At 45.5% G+C, this 20,626-nt stretch overlaps 1 protein-coding gene across 3 annotated transcripts in view; it reads left to right on the top strand.

Moving 5' to 3' along the window:
* The first annotated feature begins 1,886 nt into the window (after window positions 1–1,886).
* Window positions 1,887–20,626, top strand: part of IFT43 (intraflagellar transport 43) — a 44,872-nt gene continuing 26,132 nt past the window's right edge. Inside the window, exons 1-3 of one of the 3 annotated variants that reach the window (XM_065636851.1) lie at window positions 1,887–1,944; window positions 2,453–2,539; window positions 17,792–17,859. In XM_065636851.1, coding sequence (XP_065492923.1) covers window positions 1,891–1,944; window positions 2,453–2,539; window positions 17,792–17,859 — 209 coding nt within the window. In that variant the 5' untranslated portion in view covers window positions 1,887–1,890. The other 2 variants (XM_065636852.1, XM_065636853.1) reach the window with 2 other exon arrangements.

Below are 20,626 nucleotides of genomic sequence, written 5' to 3'. Positions count from 1 at the left end.
ACCCTGCCTCCAATAGGAACACCCCACCAGCTACCTGTTTGGGACCACAGCTGGCAATGCACTCCCATCCAAGGATTCCTGGGATGCCCTCCTGCTTTAGCAGACATCAACATTGCTCTGGACGCTATCATGCTCCTCTTAGGATGCTCTTTTTCTGATCAAGGAGGTCAGCTGTAAGTGTATGCTTGCACTAGGACTTCCCGCAGTAGCTACAGCAACCTGGGTGCTCCAGTCCCCTCCGTCTCCTGGTACCTGCTCAGCTGCACAGCTGCAGCAGATCTTTGGCGGAGTCAATGTGAAGTGGGAAATCCAGGGCCGTACTCCCATGGCCCTGGTGGTGCAGCATGGGGCTGGGTCAAAACTGCCCTCTCCACCCCATGAACACTTGAATTTGTAATTAAAAGAGAAGAACAAAGTATCTAGGAGATCATAATTTCATAAAGCCTTACCAGCCTGGCTTCAAAAAAAGGAAAATCACATCTCACTTACCGAATTCCTTGAACATGTCAAGGTTTGTAAAGGGAGATAATATCTTTTATTAGACCAATTGATATAGCTGGAAAAAAACAGACAAGCTTTCAGGCATAGAAATACTTCTTGTATGTTTTTTTTCCAGCTATATCTGTTGGTCTAATAAAAAGTTATTACTTCTGCCCACAAGTCTTATTTCACTTAATCCTTAGATCATCACAATCACAGCACAACTACTTGAAAATGTCAGTAAGGAATGGAAAAAAGGAGAAGTATTTGACACAATTTATTTAAACTTGTTAAAGTTCTTCAGCCAGACCATGAGCTTCTACTAAAGCTAAGCAGGTATAGAGTGAGATCTGGTGCTTTTAGTGAAAGGTATTTCTGGAAGGCTTAAAACTTTAGGTTACAGAGTCAATTTTCACCATGCAAAGTGTTAACAGAATAGTTTGTGTGGTGCAGTTCTTGATTGTAGCAGCACAAGAAATGGATGGCAATTATTTAGGCTAATGAGGATGGGTGAAGATTGTGAGGAATGTCCGAGATACCAGAAAAATACAGGCAAATAGACAAGGCACTGGAAAACCGAATGTTTATTTTAAATGAGGAGCTAAAGCCAGATCTATTTACAATTAATCTATACGTCTGTCCAGCCGAGAAAGGGACCAGGGGTCCTTTTATGCAGCTCAGTGGAAATCTCTGCACAACTTATGCGAGAGGCACGTGTGTAATGATTGTTGCGCTTATATTTGCCCCTTGGGGCTGCCCCACCGGGTGCTCCGGGGTCCGGCCGCCTCATCTGGAAAGCAGCGTTGGAGAGCTAGAGAGAACTGGGAAGAGCACCAGAAGCCATCAGGAGACTTGGCAAAACCCTCTTTGAGGAGACAGATCTACAGGGATGGATTATCTGCCTTAGTTGGAATACAGTGTATACAGTGAAGAGCTGGAGAAGACAGAGGGGCAGGCTGTTTTTAACCAGCCCCAACTGCGTGTGAAATTAAAAACTGACAGAGTATTTACACGATGTCTTGTGCTGAGAAATTGTAGCCCCGCTGCCACCGTTAGTCAGGCCAAGATTTTAAGATCGCTAACGGGGCTGGATATATTTATACGGCTGCCAGGAGCACCCAGCACTGCGACTCGCTGCCGGCTGTCGGGCAGCAACACGCAGGCTGTGGCGAGCCGGGCCGTGCGGGGTGCGCGGCCCGCCGGCTGGCCCTGCTCCCGGGCCGCACCTCGGCAAGGGGCCGTGCAGCGGAGAGCCCGGGCGCTCAGGGCGCCGCCACGGGCAGGCCGGGCTCCGTGGGGACGACACCCAGAGCGGACGCGGTGCCGGAGGGCGCAGGCCCGCGGGGCGGTGGGCGGGGGGCGGCGGTTGCCGGGGCGCGGGGGCGGGCTGTCTGCCGGAAGCGGCGGCGGATGGAGGCTGAGGAGGAGCGAGCGGAGGCGCCGCGGCGCGGGGGCGTCGCCGGGGTGAGCGGGCCCGGGCCGCGCCGAGGCCGTTCCGAGCTGGCCGTGGGGCCGGGGCAGCGCCCGTCCCTCCGAGCTGCGGCTCCAGGGTCCGTAACCGCCGTCCGTTCGCACACGAGCGGGCGAGCGCGGCCCGGGGAGCCTCATGGCTGGGCCGGGGGCCGGCGGCCCGCGGCGCTCCGCGCGGGGCGGGGACACGGCGCAGTCCGCCCCCGGGAGGCCTGCCCGGGCTGGCCCCCGGGCCCCGCCGTGGGCTTCGGCTGCTGTGGGACGCCGTGCGGCGAGAAGGGCTGGGCAGCCCGCGGGCGGGACCGGGGAGCGTGGCCCACGCGGCGGCCGCGGGGTTAGCGCCTGCGGCTGGCGATGCTTTCGCACCGGTTAGGGGAACGTGCCTCATTGCAGGGCGCGGCGTGACTGCAGAGCTGTCGCTCGCAGTTTTTCCCCTGCTCTGAAGCAGCTTTGTCAGTAACCGTGTGCCCTCTGCTCCTTCGCGTTTCCCCCTGTGCTACAGGTACTAAAGATGGGCAGTCGAGCCCGCCAGGACTTCTTTCCAGATGAAAACCTCAGCAGGAAGAATTCCTCGCCTGCTGCTGGAGAGGTGGGTGCCCTGTCAGGAGAACCTGTCTGTAATGCTGCTGGTGTCTCCGGTGGAGAATTCTTCATTTCTTCTGAGATTCTTTCTTGCACAGTGTGCTCAGTCCTTTGCAGTTTGTCCTTAGAGTTGGGACCCATGTGAATGCCGTGTCCCTTTCCTGGCGCTGCCCTCTGCATGATGTGGAGTTTTCACGTAGGGTCATATCTGTGGCACAGTTTCTCACATGTGAGGTGTGGAAAATAGCGTCAAACAGGACTTGGGCCTCTCCCTCTTGTACATGCTTATCTTCCATGGGAATTAAAATATGAGCGGGCATATCATTTTGTGATGAATTTTGCCACCATCTATTGTAGCAAGACAGAATACAGGTGAGCAGACGCCTTACTTTTGCGCTTTGCTTTTGCTAGAGCCAGAGTACAGTATCTGAGATGGTCAGTATCAAGTCTGTATAGTGACACTATTCTTCCTTTCCTCCATGCACAGGCTGCAGCAGTCATGCTTTGCAGCATCTGAGACTTTGTCTTGTGGGTAATAATATGCAAACTCAGTTCCCACTTGGCTATGAAGAAAAGCTTCTGGTCAGAGAATATTCTGTCACTACATCTTCAAAAAGTAGAGATGGTCTGGAACCCCTCTTTCTCAGGAGAGTGAGGCAACATCCTCTAATACCCTGAACCCTTTTGATTCACTTCCTTGCTTATTGCTGCAGATGCTCAAATTTTACCTGGAAGTTTGCTCTCTGATGTTAGTGTGGCTTCTCCATAGGCATCTCCTGCTGGAAGGAGCACCTGCCAAGAAATGACATACAGATTTTGCTCCCTGACACCTTCAGAGGGAGAGGGGGTCTTCAGACTTCCACCTTAGTGATATTTATTTAAATGAGATGATACTTTAGCTTTTTGCAATGCCAGTTGAGGTCTCCAGCACACTGTATTCTTGGCTTCTTTACACTGCAAACCCAGTGGCCACCCTGGCACGAGCTGTGCTTCAAGTTGCTGTGCTCAGAGCCCTGGGACCTTCTGTCTTGGGAGCGGCTGCTCCCTGATCCTCTGTGCCGTGACAAAACTCTGTTACACTGAGTTGTTGTGTCCCAGCCATGTGTGCCGGGATGGTTTTGTGGGGGATATTTCCTTGGACTCGCTGCGGTGCTGTTGAAAATACACCCTAATGGCTTAGTTTACAATAACAACTCATAGAATAGACTTTTTTGTTCTCCTCTTTTCTCTTGGTAGGCATAACAAAGAATCATCTCACACCTATGCGTTCTCCACTGCCAGGTATGCTATAGGAGTTGAGGAGGGCATCTGTGAGGGAGTTTGCAGACAGTGTAATTTAAGAAATCAAAATAACCATGAGCTCGAAGCTAAAGGAAGTCTTAAGGAAACCAGCTGGTAGTTCAAGTGGGTGTAATCCTTGGTTAGCCTCCAGATTAGCGTGGCCTGCTGTCAGATCGTTCTTGTACTGGAACTGGCCGTTCTAGCTCATGGACCGATTCCCTGGTTAGAAAGAGACCAGAGTGTGATGATGACTGACTGTAACTGATGGCAGTTGTACTTGCTGTGTCTTGCATCGTAGCCATTATAATAGCTGAGAAGAGATCATAAAGGCTCCAGTTCTTGGGCACCCCTGGAGGGACTAAGAAATAGCTACAATCTTCTGTTTGAAAGCAGTGAGCTTTTCAGCAGCAGAAGGGTGAGGCCTTCCACGCCTTACAAGGTTCAAATATGTTTTTACTGGATCTTAACTACCATGAAGAACCCTTTGTGTCAATAGTCTCTCTTCAGGCAGTTCTTTGTTGCTAAATGTTGCTGTTAACTGAAAACCTTGGAACTACTGGAGAAGTGACAAAATACACTATAAATAATCCTCAGCCTTTTCTTTTGCTCCAGAATTGGAGGCTTCTTATACACAATCATATTTGATACCAAAGTGAGAACTAATACTGTCTTTTCCTTCACCCTAGATTGGCAATCACTTTTAACTTTTCTGGAACCTTGGCCTTGGGTTGCCTCCAAGGTGTGGGGTCAGCTGTTAAAATGGATGTCTCATTCAGCCATCTGGTCATCTTGAAACCTTTTCAAGGAACCATCCCCAAAGAAATGCAAAATTAAAAAATAGTGCTTTTTTCTGGAACTGGCAGTAGTGGAGGAGGCCCCATGTAATTATTATAATTTCAGCATACAAGGTTTTATTCTTTTTACTGATTTTGAAGACAAATTGGTTCATCCTAAACATTTGCTTAATTCACATTTTCATGTGCTGTTTCACATTCAGTACGGTGATTCAGCCCCTAGTAGTTCTTAGAGTTTTAAAACTGGTTTAAGATTCATCTTGCCTTTTTTTTTTAAGTTATATGTCAAGCCACCAGTTTTCCACCCAGCTCAAATTTCTATAAACATACCATTTTTGCTATTGTTTGGTTCTTATTAGTGACACTGAGAAACATCCAGGAAGTGTTTTCCAGTCAGAGCAGCTTGCTTGAAGGAAGCAAAAAGTACTTGTCTATTTATGTTACAACATTTGGACTTATTACAAGGAACGTCACTTCCAGGGGTGAACAACTCATTTAACGTAATTAGAAAGATCTTTGTTTTGAAGTCAATACGCAAATCATCTGACTTGGAGTGTAGATCTTAGCAGATTAGGGCTGATCTCTCATTGACCTTGACTCTGTCCTTCTGAAAGAGAGTCCACACAAGGGTACATCTCCTCAACTATGTGTCTTCACTCACAAATGTGTTGTTAAAACCTCCTTCCTGATAGCACAACTGCAATCTCTTGTGCCTTTTAGCCATATATACTTCCCCTAAGCTCTAAGAAAACAGTATGCCTTAGTATCTTCTCAGTGCCTGTTGTGTGTATATATCTCCCACAATAAATCGTATCTGTAATTCCTCTGCCCAAATCTCTATTTGCAATTCCCATTCCTGTGCGGACATACCTGCATTGCCTTCAGATTTAGACCTCTCTCTCCTCAAGGGGCTCACCAAAGGTCACAAAGCTCAGGCTGCTATCTGACATACAGAGCATTCCTGCCTTTTCAGAAGTACAAGTACTGACAAACAACACTGCAGCTATGTGTTATTTCACGAGGCAAGAAGGAACATGATTATTTGCTGTAATTGGTGCAGTCAGCATCCTCCTGCAACAATGGCTGTGAGTGTTCCTGGCCTTTAGAGCTCCTTGGCAAATCGGCAGGCACTTCTTGGGCACCCAGGGGAATATGCTGTAAATGGGAATTCCTAGAGATAAATCTGCTTGCTGCATGTCAGAACTCCACATTTCAAACATTCATTCTCAGAGGGGTAATGTATCCATTTTTCCATTGGGAGGCCTTTCCCATCCCCTGGCTTGATGTGTTACTTTTTACTCATCTTGATGCTATCAAGTTTCTGACAAAATGGGACAAACTCAAGCTGGTCATATTATTTTATAATGGGAGCGGCAGACCATATAATCAGATTTGTTGAAGATCTTTGCTGCCTGATCCTTGCAGGACTTCTGGACGCTTTTATAGAATGAAACTCAAACTTTTTTCCTGGTTCTAACATCACTGTATCCAACAGCCTGAATACTGTCTTGATGACATCCACCAAAAGAAGCTGTTTGGCCAGGATTGGAGCTCTTGAGGAGATTGATTTGGAAAGCTGAGTGGAAAAGCCCTTTTTTAAGATATATCAGCACATTTTTCCTTTTCTGTGTCTTCTCTCAGGAAGAGTGAACTATTTGCTGTTCCATAAGGAATTAGTATGCAAAAATATCATAATGTTATCTTGCTTCCACAGTGTGTTTTCTGTTTATCCTACAGTGACAGGATTCTCTTGGGACTTTGTTAAAGACTTCCCTGGTTTCTGCCTCTTACAATCTCAATATAAAGTTGTCGGCGTCTCTGTGGCAGCACTTTGTAGATCCTTTGAGTGGAGACTGCTTTGATAGATAACATGTCAGCCTGAAGGATGAAGGTTTTCCAGGCTATGTTGAGAATATCTCCACACAGGTAGGACAGGAGCACTTCGGCTTTGTATCAGGGTTTGCCCAAAACTCATAAAAGTTCTATGCTGGTTCTCTTTCCCACATTTCACCAAAGCCTTGGGAAAGGCTCTGTGCTTTCACTTCTGAAAGTGTGTTCTTCTCTTGTTCTACCTGATATTTGCAAGCTTGCCTACGTAGTTGTGGTACTTGAGTGATAGTTAAAAAGTGAACATTTCTGTGCTGTAAAAAAACCCTTATTCAGGATAGAGTCATGTAGACAGATAAAAGTTTGGGTCACCTCCACTGCATATTGGAAGAATGTTCCCACAGGGGAATTTTGTAAAGCAGCTATTTGGACTTCCACCACCCAGCTTACAAACACTCCTGGCAGTGATTCTTTGGGCTGACATCCAGACACCATTTAAATAGGCCTTGGTTATCTAACCCAAGTGAATAAACAACTGCAAATCAGTTGCTGAGGGTGAAATCCACATGGAAGATTGCTCAAATAAGTGATTATTTAAATGCTTTTCCAACATATGTTGTCCAGCTGGATTTCTTTCCATGCTACTGTGAGTCCTGTACCACTTGGGCTCCATACATCCAGAGAAGCTTAGGTCATGTTGGGCCCTACAGAAGCCTTTTTGCTCTTGGATTTGGGAACAAGTGGGTCCCTGGCTGACAGAGAGACACTTCCAACAGATTTTAACAGTTGGGCAAACATGATTTCATTTATGCTGCTCACTGATATGGACCCTTCTGTACCCAAGGTGCCCTAACTTACATGTAGCCTCCCTCTGCTCCTGTCATGGTAAGACCATAAGACCAAGTGACAGCACAGACACTAAGTGGACTCAGATACCAAACCACTTTAAGCAGAGATATGTGCAATTTATGAATCACATGGCTTCTCTATGCTACAGGAGAGATGATGCAGTTCAGAAGAAAAGTCAGGTGGGTTAGAGGAGTGTTTCCAGCCATCCTGGTGCAGGGTCATGGGATACTCTACATTGTCTCCCTGAGTGATTCTGAACACTGTCATTTGTAGGATAGCATAGAGATTACTGGGTTCTTAATTGCCACCTTTTTGCATTTGATGCCTAACAACTGGTTGTTACCACTGCTGATGCTGGCAGGCTGCTCATCAGAAAGGTTCTCAACCAGTTTGCAACTTTCACCGTGATTAACAGGCTGCTTTCCTTGAGTTACTGATCTACCCCATAACCAAGCTACTCTCTTATACCTACAGGGTTAGCTAAAGTTCACCTACGAAAGCTAACACTGTTGTCAGCTATGCCTGTCTGATGCAAACTGCTACAGCTGCTGCTCCCAGTGGAGGATCTGAGGTTGCCTTGAAAAACACTAGCTCCTGAAAAACAGGCTGCAGCCTGCTATGGTATACAACCCCTTGTATGACCGGTCCAGCATAATTTCTGGTCTCTGGCATGGTTGCAGAGCCTATCCATACAGATCTTTATAGCATTCTACACACCTGAATAATTTGGGGGTTTTTTAGTATGCTTTTCAAGGTCTGATTGCTGGCAAACTTTCCTGCCATTGCAGTCAAACAGACCTGCTTTATAGTGTCACAATTGGTGTATGCATAAGTGACTATGGATATAAAATCTTACAATGGTGGGATCAACTTAGTATTTTGCTCAAGTGAATAAGGTTGCAAGGCATGTGCTGCAGGACAGCCATTCATGTCAGTCTCCAAACTATTTTGAACAGGCTTCCATAGTTCTTCCCTTTAACTTCTTCCTCACTTTTCCCCTCCTGATTCTTCTAGGACAGGGTTGTCAAAGTAGTTTTCACCTGGGGCCACATCAGCTTCGCGGTTGCCTTCAAAGGGCCGAATGTAATTTTAGGACTCTATAAATGTAATTACTCCTGATGTCACCCCCGGTGAAAATGACTTTGACACCCCTGTAATTTAGGATGAACACCCTGAGGACAAGCTTTACCATGTAAGACTAGAGGCTTTCTAGGTAGATACTGGCTCCTCTGAAGGGGACTAGTAGGACTAACCTACTCATGTGTCTGCAGGCTACCTTAAGAGGGGACTGTATTGGATAATAAGACAAAGTTTGCCTCAGATGCAGTGCCTTTCCACCATCCTCTGTTGCTACTGCTGACAGGTTTTTTTATTATCTTTGTAACACCTACTCTTATCAGCTGCTGCATCTTGTTCCGAGGTCACAGATGTATATGTGGCCATGGGAAATATACTCTATTTTCATTTAAGTCAAGGCAGCAATAAGCTAATAGAGAACAAAACCTGACGGAGCCTAGATTTGCTGTCCAGTATGGTTAGCTTGCTCCCATAACATGAAAACTTGTCTTCAAGGATTATGAAGTCTTGCTGGTGCCCCAGAGGAGAAGGCCAGCCAGTAGTAACAAGGATGTGTGCCTTCATATTTTCTGTGAGTCCTTCCTTTTTATTGCACCAGCACTAGAACGCTAACGTCTGTGCTTGATAGGCTGGCCTAGTGCTCCTTACCAGGCTTCTGTTATACAGAGAAAAGGAATATACATATCCTTTCTCATCCTGCATCAAAGCTAAAATACATCTCAATATCCATTTGGCATTAGAAGCCAGGGTGGCGCTCTTCAGAACAACCTGAGAACTAGTACCTGTTTCTGTTAAAGTCTTTGGGCTAATTGTCCTGCAGTCTTCCCAACCATGGAACTGGCGTTGCCCAGTTTTTCCTGGCTAGAGTTTGCTCTCTGTATATGTTAGACAATTAAAGCATCCTCTCCTGTACTCTTAATTCCTTCTGCTGAAGCACCAGCCCAGTACTGGCAACACAGGAGATTTGTTTGTGAAATTTAAAGCCCAGAAAAGAAACCCGTGTCACCCATCTCATTAATTCTGGCCTCAGAAGGGCAGGCTCATCACGACGAGTCAAGACTATTCAGATTAGCTCAATTTTCTCTTGATAGTACTAGAGATGATATTGAAGGAAAAATCCACTGGGTTTATTCGTCAGTGATGGATGATTCAGGACTATGCCCAGAGCACTTTTCCATTTATCAGGCAAAGAGACCTCCCACTGATGGGTATAGTTTCGGAGACTGGTTACCCAATAGAATCTTTCCTGATAATTGATCTAAACTACCCCACTCCCCCCAGCTAGTTCTTACAGTCATTTCACTGGAACTAATTCCACCTCCATACAGTGCCCTAAATCATTGATTCCCAAGGTCTGCTGTGCTGAGTGGTGGCTGGTCACATGCCACAGGCGCCTTCTTGCTCCTGGCTGCTGAATTTCATTAAAATAACTAAACTGATGTGACCCTTCCACATGAGCAATTGTTGTTGCTTCAGGGATATTATGCAATGGTGCCTGGCAAGGAGATTTTCCTTAGCATGAAGTGATCCCTGCTTTGAAACCCCTCGTTTGGATAATTCCTGCCCCCTTTATTCAGGCTTATGCTCTTAAGCATCACAGTCGCACTGTATAGTATTTTCCCATTTCTAAATGCCTGTGAAGGGGAACAAAATGGTTAACTGAGTGTTGAGAAATCTTAACTGATCAGTAAGCTGCTTGTAACTTGTAATACTATATGCTTACAAACCTCTGTTAATTGTATCGTCTTTTCCAAACCAATTTTTAGTGGAACTTCATATTATAAAGTGTGATCCAAAACTTGTTGCAGTATATCCCTCCCTTAGTCATGCCTGGCCAAGCTGAAATACTTGGCTTCTTGAATCATTTGTCCAAAGTTGGCCCCTTCGTCCCCCTGATGGCTCATGTAACCCTGCTCTGAACTCCCTTTGGGCTCTGCTGAGTGTTACAATCTGAACTGTTCTGGATTTGGTCCCTTTCGTCTCACTGCGCTGAAGATACTGCGTGGCTGCTGGAATGCTAGCAAACAGCCCCTTCTGGGCTGTCGATGTGGACGTACCTGCTGAAGTCCTGCCCTCCAGCCATCTGCCTGCTCCGAGACTTGTTTTGCATCCCCTGGCAAACCACTCATCTGGATCTGAATTTTTGCCAGTTGAATCACTCATTTGGCTGCTCCTTCCAAGGCTGCCTGGGACATTTAGCCAAAGGCTGTAAGGCTGATCAATGGTATAATAAGGGGTGTATCCTAATATTCCAGTTAATTTGCAGAGGCAGAATAGGCAGGAGGAGTACGAACACGGCTGTGAGCCAAGATTTTGCTGGGTTCTCTTCCTGGCTTTGCCACAGATTTGCTTTGGGGCCCTGGGGAGGTCCCTCCTGTAGTTCGCTTTAGTCCCTGTCTGAAAGGAGGGCTAGAGCTCTATGCAGGAGTACTATGGGGATTCCCTAAACTCAGGTCCACAGGGGAATTTAGAGGCCTTATCTTCATAGCAAAATCCACAGCCTTTATTAGATGTCCATGTAGTACGTGGACCATCTCAGGATAGGCCTGTGGATCTGTTAAGGTGGTAAAAGAGAGGCTGGGGATCACAGTGTGTCTGAAACCCTGTCCTGTGAAGTTCTGGCACCGCTCTGAGAGCTCTGGGAGTGCATGTTCTTGCACTAGCAGTGAGTGATCCTGATCCCCTCATCCTGTGTTTTGTAGCCTTCAGCGGTAGAGCAGGGCTTTTCCTTGCCTTCAGGCACCTTCAGGGATGGAGGTGTTCATTTTGATGTTGAAGCCACATGCTTTATACATTAACTTAAAGATTAAACCCACCATCTCCTTTCCAAGCTGGGAGAGAATTATTTTATTGTTCTCTTCCTCCTCCTGAAAGATACGTCAGGTAATGCTTCCCACTCCCCTAGAGCATATTATATGTAATGACAACGCTATGAGTGGTTCTGGGTCTGAGAAGGCCCTTGGTTCTTTCTCCTGAGGCTGCTCTGCTTTGCAAAAGGGAACTGGAAGAATTTCTGGGCCGCAGGGAAGGACTTTCTAACTGAAAACAACAACATTTGAGTGGGAAGACATCTGTTCCAGTCCTAATGAGTCCAGCTGGGACCTTTTTCTCTAGTTTCACTTTGGTAGACGTGCCATAGGTAGTCTCAGGGTCCTTCAAGGACTGAAGTGGGGAGAGCACCTGATTTCTGATTCTTAACTAGGTGTATGCTGACATCTGTAGCTCTGTATCACTCCAAGTTTGCATGATGACATGCTTTGAGGCAACTACTGGAAAGAGGATTTCAGGATCTGACCTTTCCAGAGAGGGCAAGTAAGTTGTTCTATAGTTCTGGTTCCCAGTGCTTTTAAAACAATTTGGGTGGAAAAATATGCTGTTGCTTTTTCGGTTAAGATGACATGTCAAGAACAATTGTTTTCAATGAATGTTTGTTGGATAAAAAGCTATCAAAAAAGTGTAAGTACCTGAAATGTGAAGCCCATTGTGGACTTAACATTGCAAAGTGGCCCAGTTTGGTGGGGTTGTCTGAGTGAATGTATTTGCATCCTAAAATACAATGCAAATGATACAGAGATCTCCCAGTGAGAAGCAACCTGCACTCTACCTGGTGAGGTACCAGCTTGGTTACCAGAAGTACCTAAAGCTAGACTGTTTCCAGACTCAAGCTGACTCACATGGATCCTGCTCGCAGGTGTGTCTGCACCTGTGGTGTAGACATGGCCCGGGGCTTTATATGATCAGGGCCTTTAATCAGCGGTATTTTCCTGACCCAGTTCTTACCCTCACGCAGTGGTTGGCACAGAGCTCCAAACTCTGATTCCATTGTCTGGTCTGGTCTGGTCTGGATTTGCACAGCAGCCACCCCCCAGGTGCTCTTCCCCACATCCCCTGAAGCTGAGGAGCCCAGCACTGGCTGCACTCGGGTGGGTGCTTACGGGGGGACCCTGTTTGTGTAAAAATAATCACAGTGGTTTAGGCACTGTCCAACTACTCTAGTTCAGAGAGTTCATGACCTAAAAAGTAATGTGTAATTGTAATGCAGTCCTTTATAGCCCTTATTGTATCTATGACTTGCAGTGCAGTAAGATCTAGAGAATGTTGGTGTGTGACTGGGACAAAAAGTTCCTATCCCAAAGACTTTACAGTCTGACTGCATTGTTTTTCTCTAGCATCCCCTTCTCCCCTGTAATGTACAGCTTGTGGAAGAGCCCTCACCAGGGGCTAGCTGCATTTTATACACGTCACGTTGCCAGGGTTTTGCCGCCTTAGGCATGCAATTGGGAGTGGGATGGACTGGCAGTAGATAGCTCTTGAAGTGACTGGCATCTCTGAGAACCTGGGAGGGTTCTCAGGCAGAATTTCCTGTAGCCGTTGCGCACTGTGAATGCCCTCCCATCTGCGTGTTTGTCCTGAGCTGAATTTGTCCCTCCATGTCCCAGAGTTTCTGTCATCTGTTTGGATTCTTGCATTGTGCTAATAAACACCCTCCACTGAAGGGAACCAACATCCAAGGCTTTTTTACCTGCTTCCATTTTACAGGGATTGCTTATTTTTTCCCAGTGGTCTTCTGGTTACTCGTACAAGTGCTGGACTCCCAGCCTGTTCCTGGGGACCGCTCAGCTGGAAGTTGGCCAGATTCTCCAGGAGGAATCTCAAAAATGCAGCTGAACTTTTGTTCCCTAATTAGGCCAACTTCCCCAGTGTGAGCCCCAGCACTGCATGGCCTGCAGCTCCCCAAGGCCTTGCGCTGCCTCTCTCCCGTGCACCCCGAGTAGCTGGCCAGCAGGGCAGTTATTTTCAGCTTTCTGAGCTTATCTCCTAGCCTTGTGATGACATCTACTGAAATAGCATTTCTAGTCAGCCATGTTTCCCAGCCCTTCCAGTAGTATCCTCCCTGCTTGGCTACCTTGATGTGGATTAGGGATAATCCCATCGAAAATAATTTTATCAAAAGCTCTTCCACATATTTTCCACATATTTCATGCTTTGAGTGCTGCTGGAGCTGCCGGAAGGCAACAGAAGAACAGTAGGAGTGGTAGGGAGGCATGTGAGCGTGTCTGACGGTATGTAGCACAAGGTAGTAGCGAACTGAGAGGTGTTCATGCCTCAGAGGGCTGGAAGGGCGCTTCCCTGTAGCTGTGGGTTGCGAGAGGATTCTGCCTGGTAACCCCTTGCTCAGAGAATCAGATTGTTTTGTGCTGCTTCACCGTTTTCATGCAAGGGAGCACACTCACTCTTGAGACAGGTTAAGGTGCCAACTTCTGCAATATGACAGCTTTTCTAACAGCCGCACATGTAAGCTGACTAGGTAGCTGACCATTGTTTTAGGGAGGAAATTCTTGATAGCTGTTTAACAATATGAGCTGTTCCTTTACCTGCTGTGATATATGACAGAGAATATTTGAAGGCCCTAAGAACTTTTTCTGTCTCAATAGTACTTTCCCTAGTAAAGGAAGGTCAGTGGCCATGGGGAAGGACAGTTTGTGGATGAAATGGAAATCCAGTATTTTCTACTAGGCATTTAAGACATGCAGAAGTCCTTGGAGGGTATTCATTAAAATCAGATGCACTACTTGAACCATCTGTGGACATGATAAAGCAGGCTAGCAGGGATGGGTTGTTCTTTGCAAAAAGCTGAAGCTTGCATAGATCTGGGAGCTGAGCCTTTTTTGATATCATATATGCTCTGAGGTTGGAAGTGTTATGTGGCTGCTTGGAAGCAGTGGGGCTATTTGACGTACAGCTCCTTAATTGGCAGCAGTCAAAACTAATTCATCAGGCCTGTTTGTGGAGATTTGTTTTTCCTTAGTCAGGGGAGCCTCAGGAAACTTGTTCGAAAGAGGAATCTCGAGACTGGCCATACTTCTGTCTTTCTGCTCCTTGGTCAATATTGGATAAAAACAAGGCATTTACATCCTGTATAAAATCTCACAGTGTTTGTATATTGGGCAGAACATAGATCCCACACATTTTAGGAGATGTAGTACCTGACAGAAAAATTCTGTGTCCTCTGTTGCATGCTGTCAATGTCATTTGAGTCCCCGCTTCCCTGCACAGAGTGCTTGCTGTTTCAAAGGAGTTGTCATGTTGATTAAGGTAAATTAATCCATATTTCCAAACTTGCCTGAACATCTGAGGGACCCAACATGTGCATAATCTGTCTGTGTTGTGGTAGGTCCTAACAGAAACTTTTCTGGACCCTCCTGATCCAGAGGCACACAGGGTAGTTGCTTCCAAGAGGGAAGCAATATCCAAATAGCGCCTTCAAAACTGCAGGCAGGATCTGACAAGTAGCCTGGAAATTTCTGCTTTAATGGGGAAGCCAAATTAGAATTCTACATCCATCTGATAAGGGCCTGACTACAGATAAAGAAGGTAGAGTTTCTACTTTAATGCAGGAGAGATGGAATTCAGGCCAGTCATTTTTCAAAGGGAGAAAGAAAATACTGATTATGGTGGTAGTATGAAAGTGTTGGCTAGGAAGGTGGCCTGAGAAACAGTGGAAAAGTGCCATGATAAAATGGTGAACTGAATTTTTGAGAAAAAATAAAATGAAAAGCCCAGACCATGGCAATATTCTTTGAAAAAGCGGATGATCTGCAGGAACTAAGGTAGAGGAAATCTTCTGGAGATAAATAACTGACAAAACTGAAGTGGAAAAGCAAACGGCAGCAAGCAAGTGGTTAGTTAATGCTGTGAAAGAGACTGAGTAGCAAGAGCTGAGAGAACTGTTGTCAGGAGCTGGTGGAATCTCAGTGTGTTGAGCACCAAACCATTTGGGTGTATAGCTTAGCTTTGTATTTAGGAACATGCAAAACAATCTTGCCCAACATGGTTCTGATAATTTAAAGCCCCCAGTCTTTTTCACCAAAAAGCTGTGTTCAGGAGCACATTTGCTCCATTACAGAAGAACAACGTCCTCTGTTTCTGCTCTTCTCCCTCTGGGGCTGTTGTTCGTCCCACTTTTTGGCTCAAGCTCGTGCTTGCAGCTGCAACATCCCTACCTGTCACCGTATTATGGCAATGCACAACATTGCATTCTCAGTTGTAAATTATGCTGAGGTTTTGGAAATGTGAAAGTATATGAAGGTAAGTTTATTTACTTGACAAAAGTGCATGTGGTATGTGACCTTATTACGGCACTTTCCAAGCAACTAACAAAGAAAAGCTATTTATCCTCAGCTGACAGTTAACATTGCCTTTCCTGTTGCCAGTGCTCCTGTGGGCACTTCAAAAAGAATTACTTGATTTATTGCAAGAGCAATAAAAGACCTGCAGGTATATGTGAGGTGTTTGTCAGGGCCTGACAGACATTCAGGGTTGCCTGGTGTGTATGATCAATGGGAATACATTATAACATTGGCAAGACGTTGGAAGCAAACCCCTAGATGCCACAGAGTCATGCCCTATGCAAAGACTGGGGCAGTCATTCTCATCACCCCCTGATCTGGAGTGCCCCACTTGAGATATCTTTGATCTGAAGGCTAGTTTTGATGATGGGAATTGAATTGCAGTGCATTGGAATGGCCTGGAGATGCTGCATTTTCCTTTGGCCTTATGGCCCAGGTTGTTTGGTGACATTTGTGTAACTCTGCACCTTTGTGAAGAGTTGTGTGGCTGGGTGTTGGGAACATGGCCTGCTGGCTATCAGAGGGAGGGGAGGAGGGAGAGAGGAAGGATCGGTGTGGGAGGAAGTGTGTTTCTGAGGTAGGGATGTGTATAATGGGAATAGGGATGTTTATGTGGGCATGCACGCCCATATGTGGTGTGTTTTTCCCCGTTTTCCTGGGCTCTGGGTGTGTCCAGATCAACTGAATTCAAAATGCTCCTTTTTTGGCACTGTAGTCTCTTCTCTGGTTTGGCATCTTAAGAATCTGGGGGAATCATTTAAAGATCAGAAAACTCCATTCACTTGGGCCCCTGAAGGCTTCACATTCTGTGACATGGTCATTCCAGTCGACTGAGCTCTGTCCCCTGCGGATGAGCCCATATAAGGAGGCTGTTTCCTGCATTTCACGCTCCCTGCCTGTCCCTCTGCCCTCCTGTGCTCCCTTTGCCGAAGAAAGCTGGTATTTTGGGACTGCAGCTCCTGCCTCATTCCTGGTCCCTGTTTATTTTTGGAGGATGACTATTTTTGCTCCTATCAAGGAGCTATGTAGGGTCATGCCCCCTCCCTGCAGCAGGCAGTGGCTGCCCCTGGCAGGGTCTCTTCATTTCCCACACTCACAAACAATGCTTCTGCTTCAAGAAATAAACACAGGAGACCCTTACCGTCAGGGGTTAGCTCAACCCTGTCCTCATCTGTGGCAAGAGGTAGTTTGGCTTTGGCTCAGGGTTGACCCCACCACACATGCAAGGTCCCCTCTATCAGGTCAAAAATCCTCAGGAGTCACCCAGCTCATTCCATTTCTTAATAAAAACTGTGGGAGCCACCTGTACTCCCACCATTGCTCCATCTTAGAATCCTTTGCAGCTACCATTTTTCCCTGCTTTGGGACATCTTTTACCCCATCATCCTTTCTCATGATGGTCCTTCCACAGGTCCCTGTAACACATCTCCCCTCACTGGGCACCATCAATTAGGAGCTGTGTAAACTGAAATTAATCAGCTGGGTTCACCTTGCCCCTCTGCTTTCACCACTGCCTCTCATGCAAAACACTGAAGCTACAAGGTGCTTCAGGCAGGGGGAGCGGAGCCCAAAACTGCCAAAGGCAGCGGGCAGCTCCCACATGATGGGAATTCATAGCCCTGCACTTTGAAAATTCCCATGGTAAGCCCCAAGCTGAATTCCTATTTTCTCTTGCCACAGGGCAGTGCTACACAGGACAATGCAAGACAACAGCAGGGAGTGTCTTTAAGCTCCAGATGAGCTTCCCCTTTAGCATTTCAGCAGTGGCAGTGGTGGGATTAATCTCAACTAACTTTAGAGGTGTTTGGTATGGCCGGCTGTATCTGAACTCGGCATCTAGCCTCCTACTCTAGGCAATGGACAAAAGCAGACACTTTTTAGGAACAATTTGTCATCTAAAACAAGATGTCTAAAACATGCTGACTTGTACCCTAGGAAACATGTAACATGTGATACCTCCCACTGAAATGTGGGCAGCAGTAATGAATGAGTTCCTGGTGAACCACATTTTGCCAGGAGAGCGTATCTGCTGTGGGGTTCGTCTGCTGCTGTGTTGTGTGACCTGAAACTTGTCAAGGTACCAATTAGAGTGATACATCTTTTGCTTACAGAGGCACTTAAAAACCTGTCCTGCAATATTTGTCTTCTTTTTATTTTATGAATAAACAGCATGTTAAACACTATCTCTCCATCTGTTATTTGGTAAAGTGTTACATTAGTATGTATGGACCTGGTGTCTCAATTGCCTTGACTTTGCCTTGACTGGAGATGGCTGCAACGTGTCTCTTCTCTTTATTAAAGGGTCCACCACCTAAACCCCCACGCCGGCAAGGAGGCTGGGCAGATGGTTCTGTACTGGCACCTACCAAGTGAGTCCTCACTTCTTTCCTTATTAAGACATGGATTAAGTGAATATCACTAGTTGGGCTTTGCTGTCACAGGCATCGGAACAGTTTTTCTGGATCTTGTAGTTGGTCTGTGTCTCCATTATCATTGTAACTCCTTCAAAACATTTGAAGTATTGCTCTTGTTTGGTTCTGCTGGCCAGTGCTCTTTTTAAAATGGCCTGGCAGAGCTCAGAAGCTCTAAGGCAGTGTATTCCTTACCTGGTACAGTAGCTGGAAGGAGTCAGAACATAATAAGCATGTTAAATGCAGGAGCTGGGAAGGAAGGATTTGACTGCTTGCATCCTTTCCAGGAGAGTGACACATGACAGTGCCCCGCTGACAAGAATGCAATGAACAGTTCAGGATTTAGTGATCAGCCTTGACAGTAAAGGTGAAATTTGTCAATGTTTATGTGTGTGTAGGGTTATGGTATAATGGAGATGGATGGAGATGGTCAGCAAGAAGAGATGGGAGGAAAAAACTGTACACATTGTAGTGGAGGTTGAGAAGCCTGATGCTTATGAAGGACACCTAAGGGAAAGGAAGAAATATCTGGATGTGGCAATAGAATGGGTATGAAAACTAAAGGACAGATTGGGATGAGATGTCTTGGTTTCAAGCTACTTGTTATTTTTCAAGCTATAAAGTTATGCTTCTGTTACATTTCTTATTCACAGAGCTGAAGTACTCAGTCATGGAGTGGTGTGAGATTGCTTCTATACATTAATGCCTATAATAAGAGTGTATATATCTGGACATATACTTTGGAGGCACTCTGATTTGTGGAAAAGTTAAGTACTTTCTTTCTTGGAAGCCTGAGAATGGGAGAGGATACCCAGAAACCTGTTACACAGTCAGTAGTTCTTGAGAGGTGAGAAAGGTAGTTTATATTCTGGGGTAGCCCTTCTGGAAAACAGTACTTTTCTGGGAAGATTATCACTCTATCTCTGAAGAATAAATCAGCTGGAAATCTGGACACTGGATTAAAGCAAAGGAATAAAGATCTCAGGCTGAATTCTTTCTGTTCCTCTCCAGTTTTAACTCTGATAATGGTATTTTTTTCCATAGGCTGGCTGCAGCTAGAACTTGCATTACGAAAGTGTATCTACCTAAGAGTTATAAAAAAATGACACCAATGATTCTGCATCTTTGTAGGTCCAAGCAGAAGCTTTATGGAAATGTGATAAGAGAATAAGAAAACAAGGGTGAATTGCATTGTTCAGAAAAAAATTAATTATGTAAGTGTTAGCTAGGTGAAGGACTGGATCGGAGGTAATACAGTTATTCAGGCCTGTGCCTCATATGCCCTAAGGACAGCGTACAGGTTCCTATTGTAACAGCAGTGTGCCATGCGCTACTTTAAGATGTTTTCCCTTTTTGACCTTAGCCTCATCTGATAGATTTGAAGCAGTAGCAATCAGTGGTGTTTCTCCAGCACCCCATTGCATGGTTTACAGCTTTAGCAGGTGTCTGGAGTAAATGCTCCTGGGAGGTTGGACACAATGCAGCTGAAGAAGCAGAACAGGAGGAGGGCTGCAGACCTTTCTACCTGTGAAACCTTGCACAGTGGGACGTGAGATGAAGGTGTGCCCCTTGCTCAGTCATGCATATGATGTCATATCTGGTGGTATTATTTTCATTTATATTAATAGCTTTTATTGTATAAATTTTATAAAGGAGAGGTTTGTTCTGACTTCTTTAGTCACATGAGGCACAAGGATTTTGTACAACTAGTTCCCCTGTCTTTTCTTTCCTTCAGCTGTGTATTTTTCCCAAGCTGATCTTTCTCTTCTCCCTTAAAAAAGTCTGAGATGCTGGCCTGTAAGACTGTCTCTGTGACATATCCCAGAGTAAAGCCTTCATGTGAAAAGTCTGAGTCATCGGCTGATGTCATACCAATGTTGCTGTAGCTTTGTTGTTTCTGTTTTCTCAGGCTCTATCTCCCCACAGCTTTTCAACCCATTTGAGTCAGTTTAGAAGCCCATCAAATTAACTTGCACCAATTTCACTAATGTAGATGTAGTTAGAATAACATGCTTCTATTGGTATATCTGATGTAGGTATAAGCACTTTTATGCCAGTATAACTGAGCCTACACTTGGGAATTGTACTGCTTTAAATAATTTTTTTTCAGAACTGACTGTTAAAATCTGTGATTTTTTTTTTTTTTTTTTTTTTTTAGTTAGGAAGGATGAGCAGAGTGGCTACAGTTAGATTTCCAGTGTTGTGTAAATATATTGTGGGTCAGATGGGATACCGCAGCCACTTGTGAAATGATCTTGTAGCTGTTTATGTGTAATTCTTTCCCCGTTTCAGGTCTAAGCTTTTAGATCTCTTTCTGACAGATCCGGCCAGTTACAACTGCACACTTGTTGCTTTTCCTGCAGACAGACTTAAACTCTTTTCTGCTATACTTCTATGCAGAGTCTTATCAATGTGAAATGATCACTTGAAATTGTTGTTTCCATTTGGCACATGTTAGAATAAAATTTAATTTGCAACCTGTTTTTCTACATTTGCTGCTGCCTGTTAGTCCCTTACCTGCCCAGCTTTTGTCATACCTAGCTATATTTACAAATATTCTCACCAGTTTGCTGATTCTTTCCATCAGACTACTGCTGTCTCAGACTGCTGCAAGATAGGAAGAGGAGGAGGGCCCTTGAAGTTTCCCAACCTGTAATTAGTTTTGAAATTAATTCGTACAGATGATGTACAAGTAAGATAAAGTATTTTATCATGAGTTCCCATA

The sequence above is a fragment of the Caloenas nicobarica genome, chromosome 5 (assembly GCF_036013445.1).
Source record: "Caloenas nicobarica isolate bCalNic1 chromosome 5, bCalNic1.hap1, whole genome shotgun sequence".
Classification (NCBI taxonomy): Eukaryota; Metazoa; Chordata; class Aves; order Columbiformes; family Columbidae; genus Caloenas; species Caloenas nicobarica.
The sequence above is the reverse complement of the archived record's forward strand: the minus strand, read 5'-3'. Positions and strand labels throughout refer to the sequence as shown.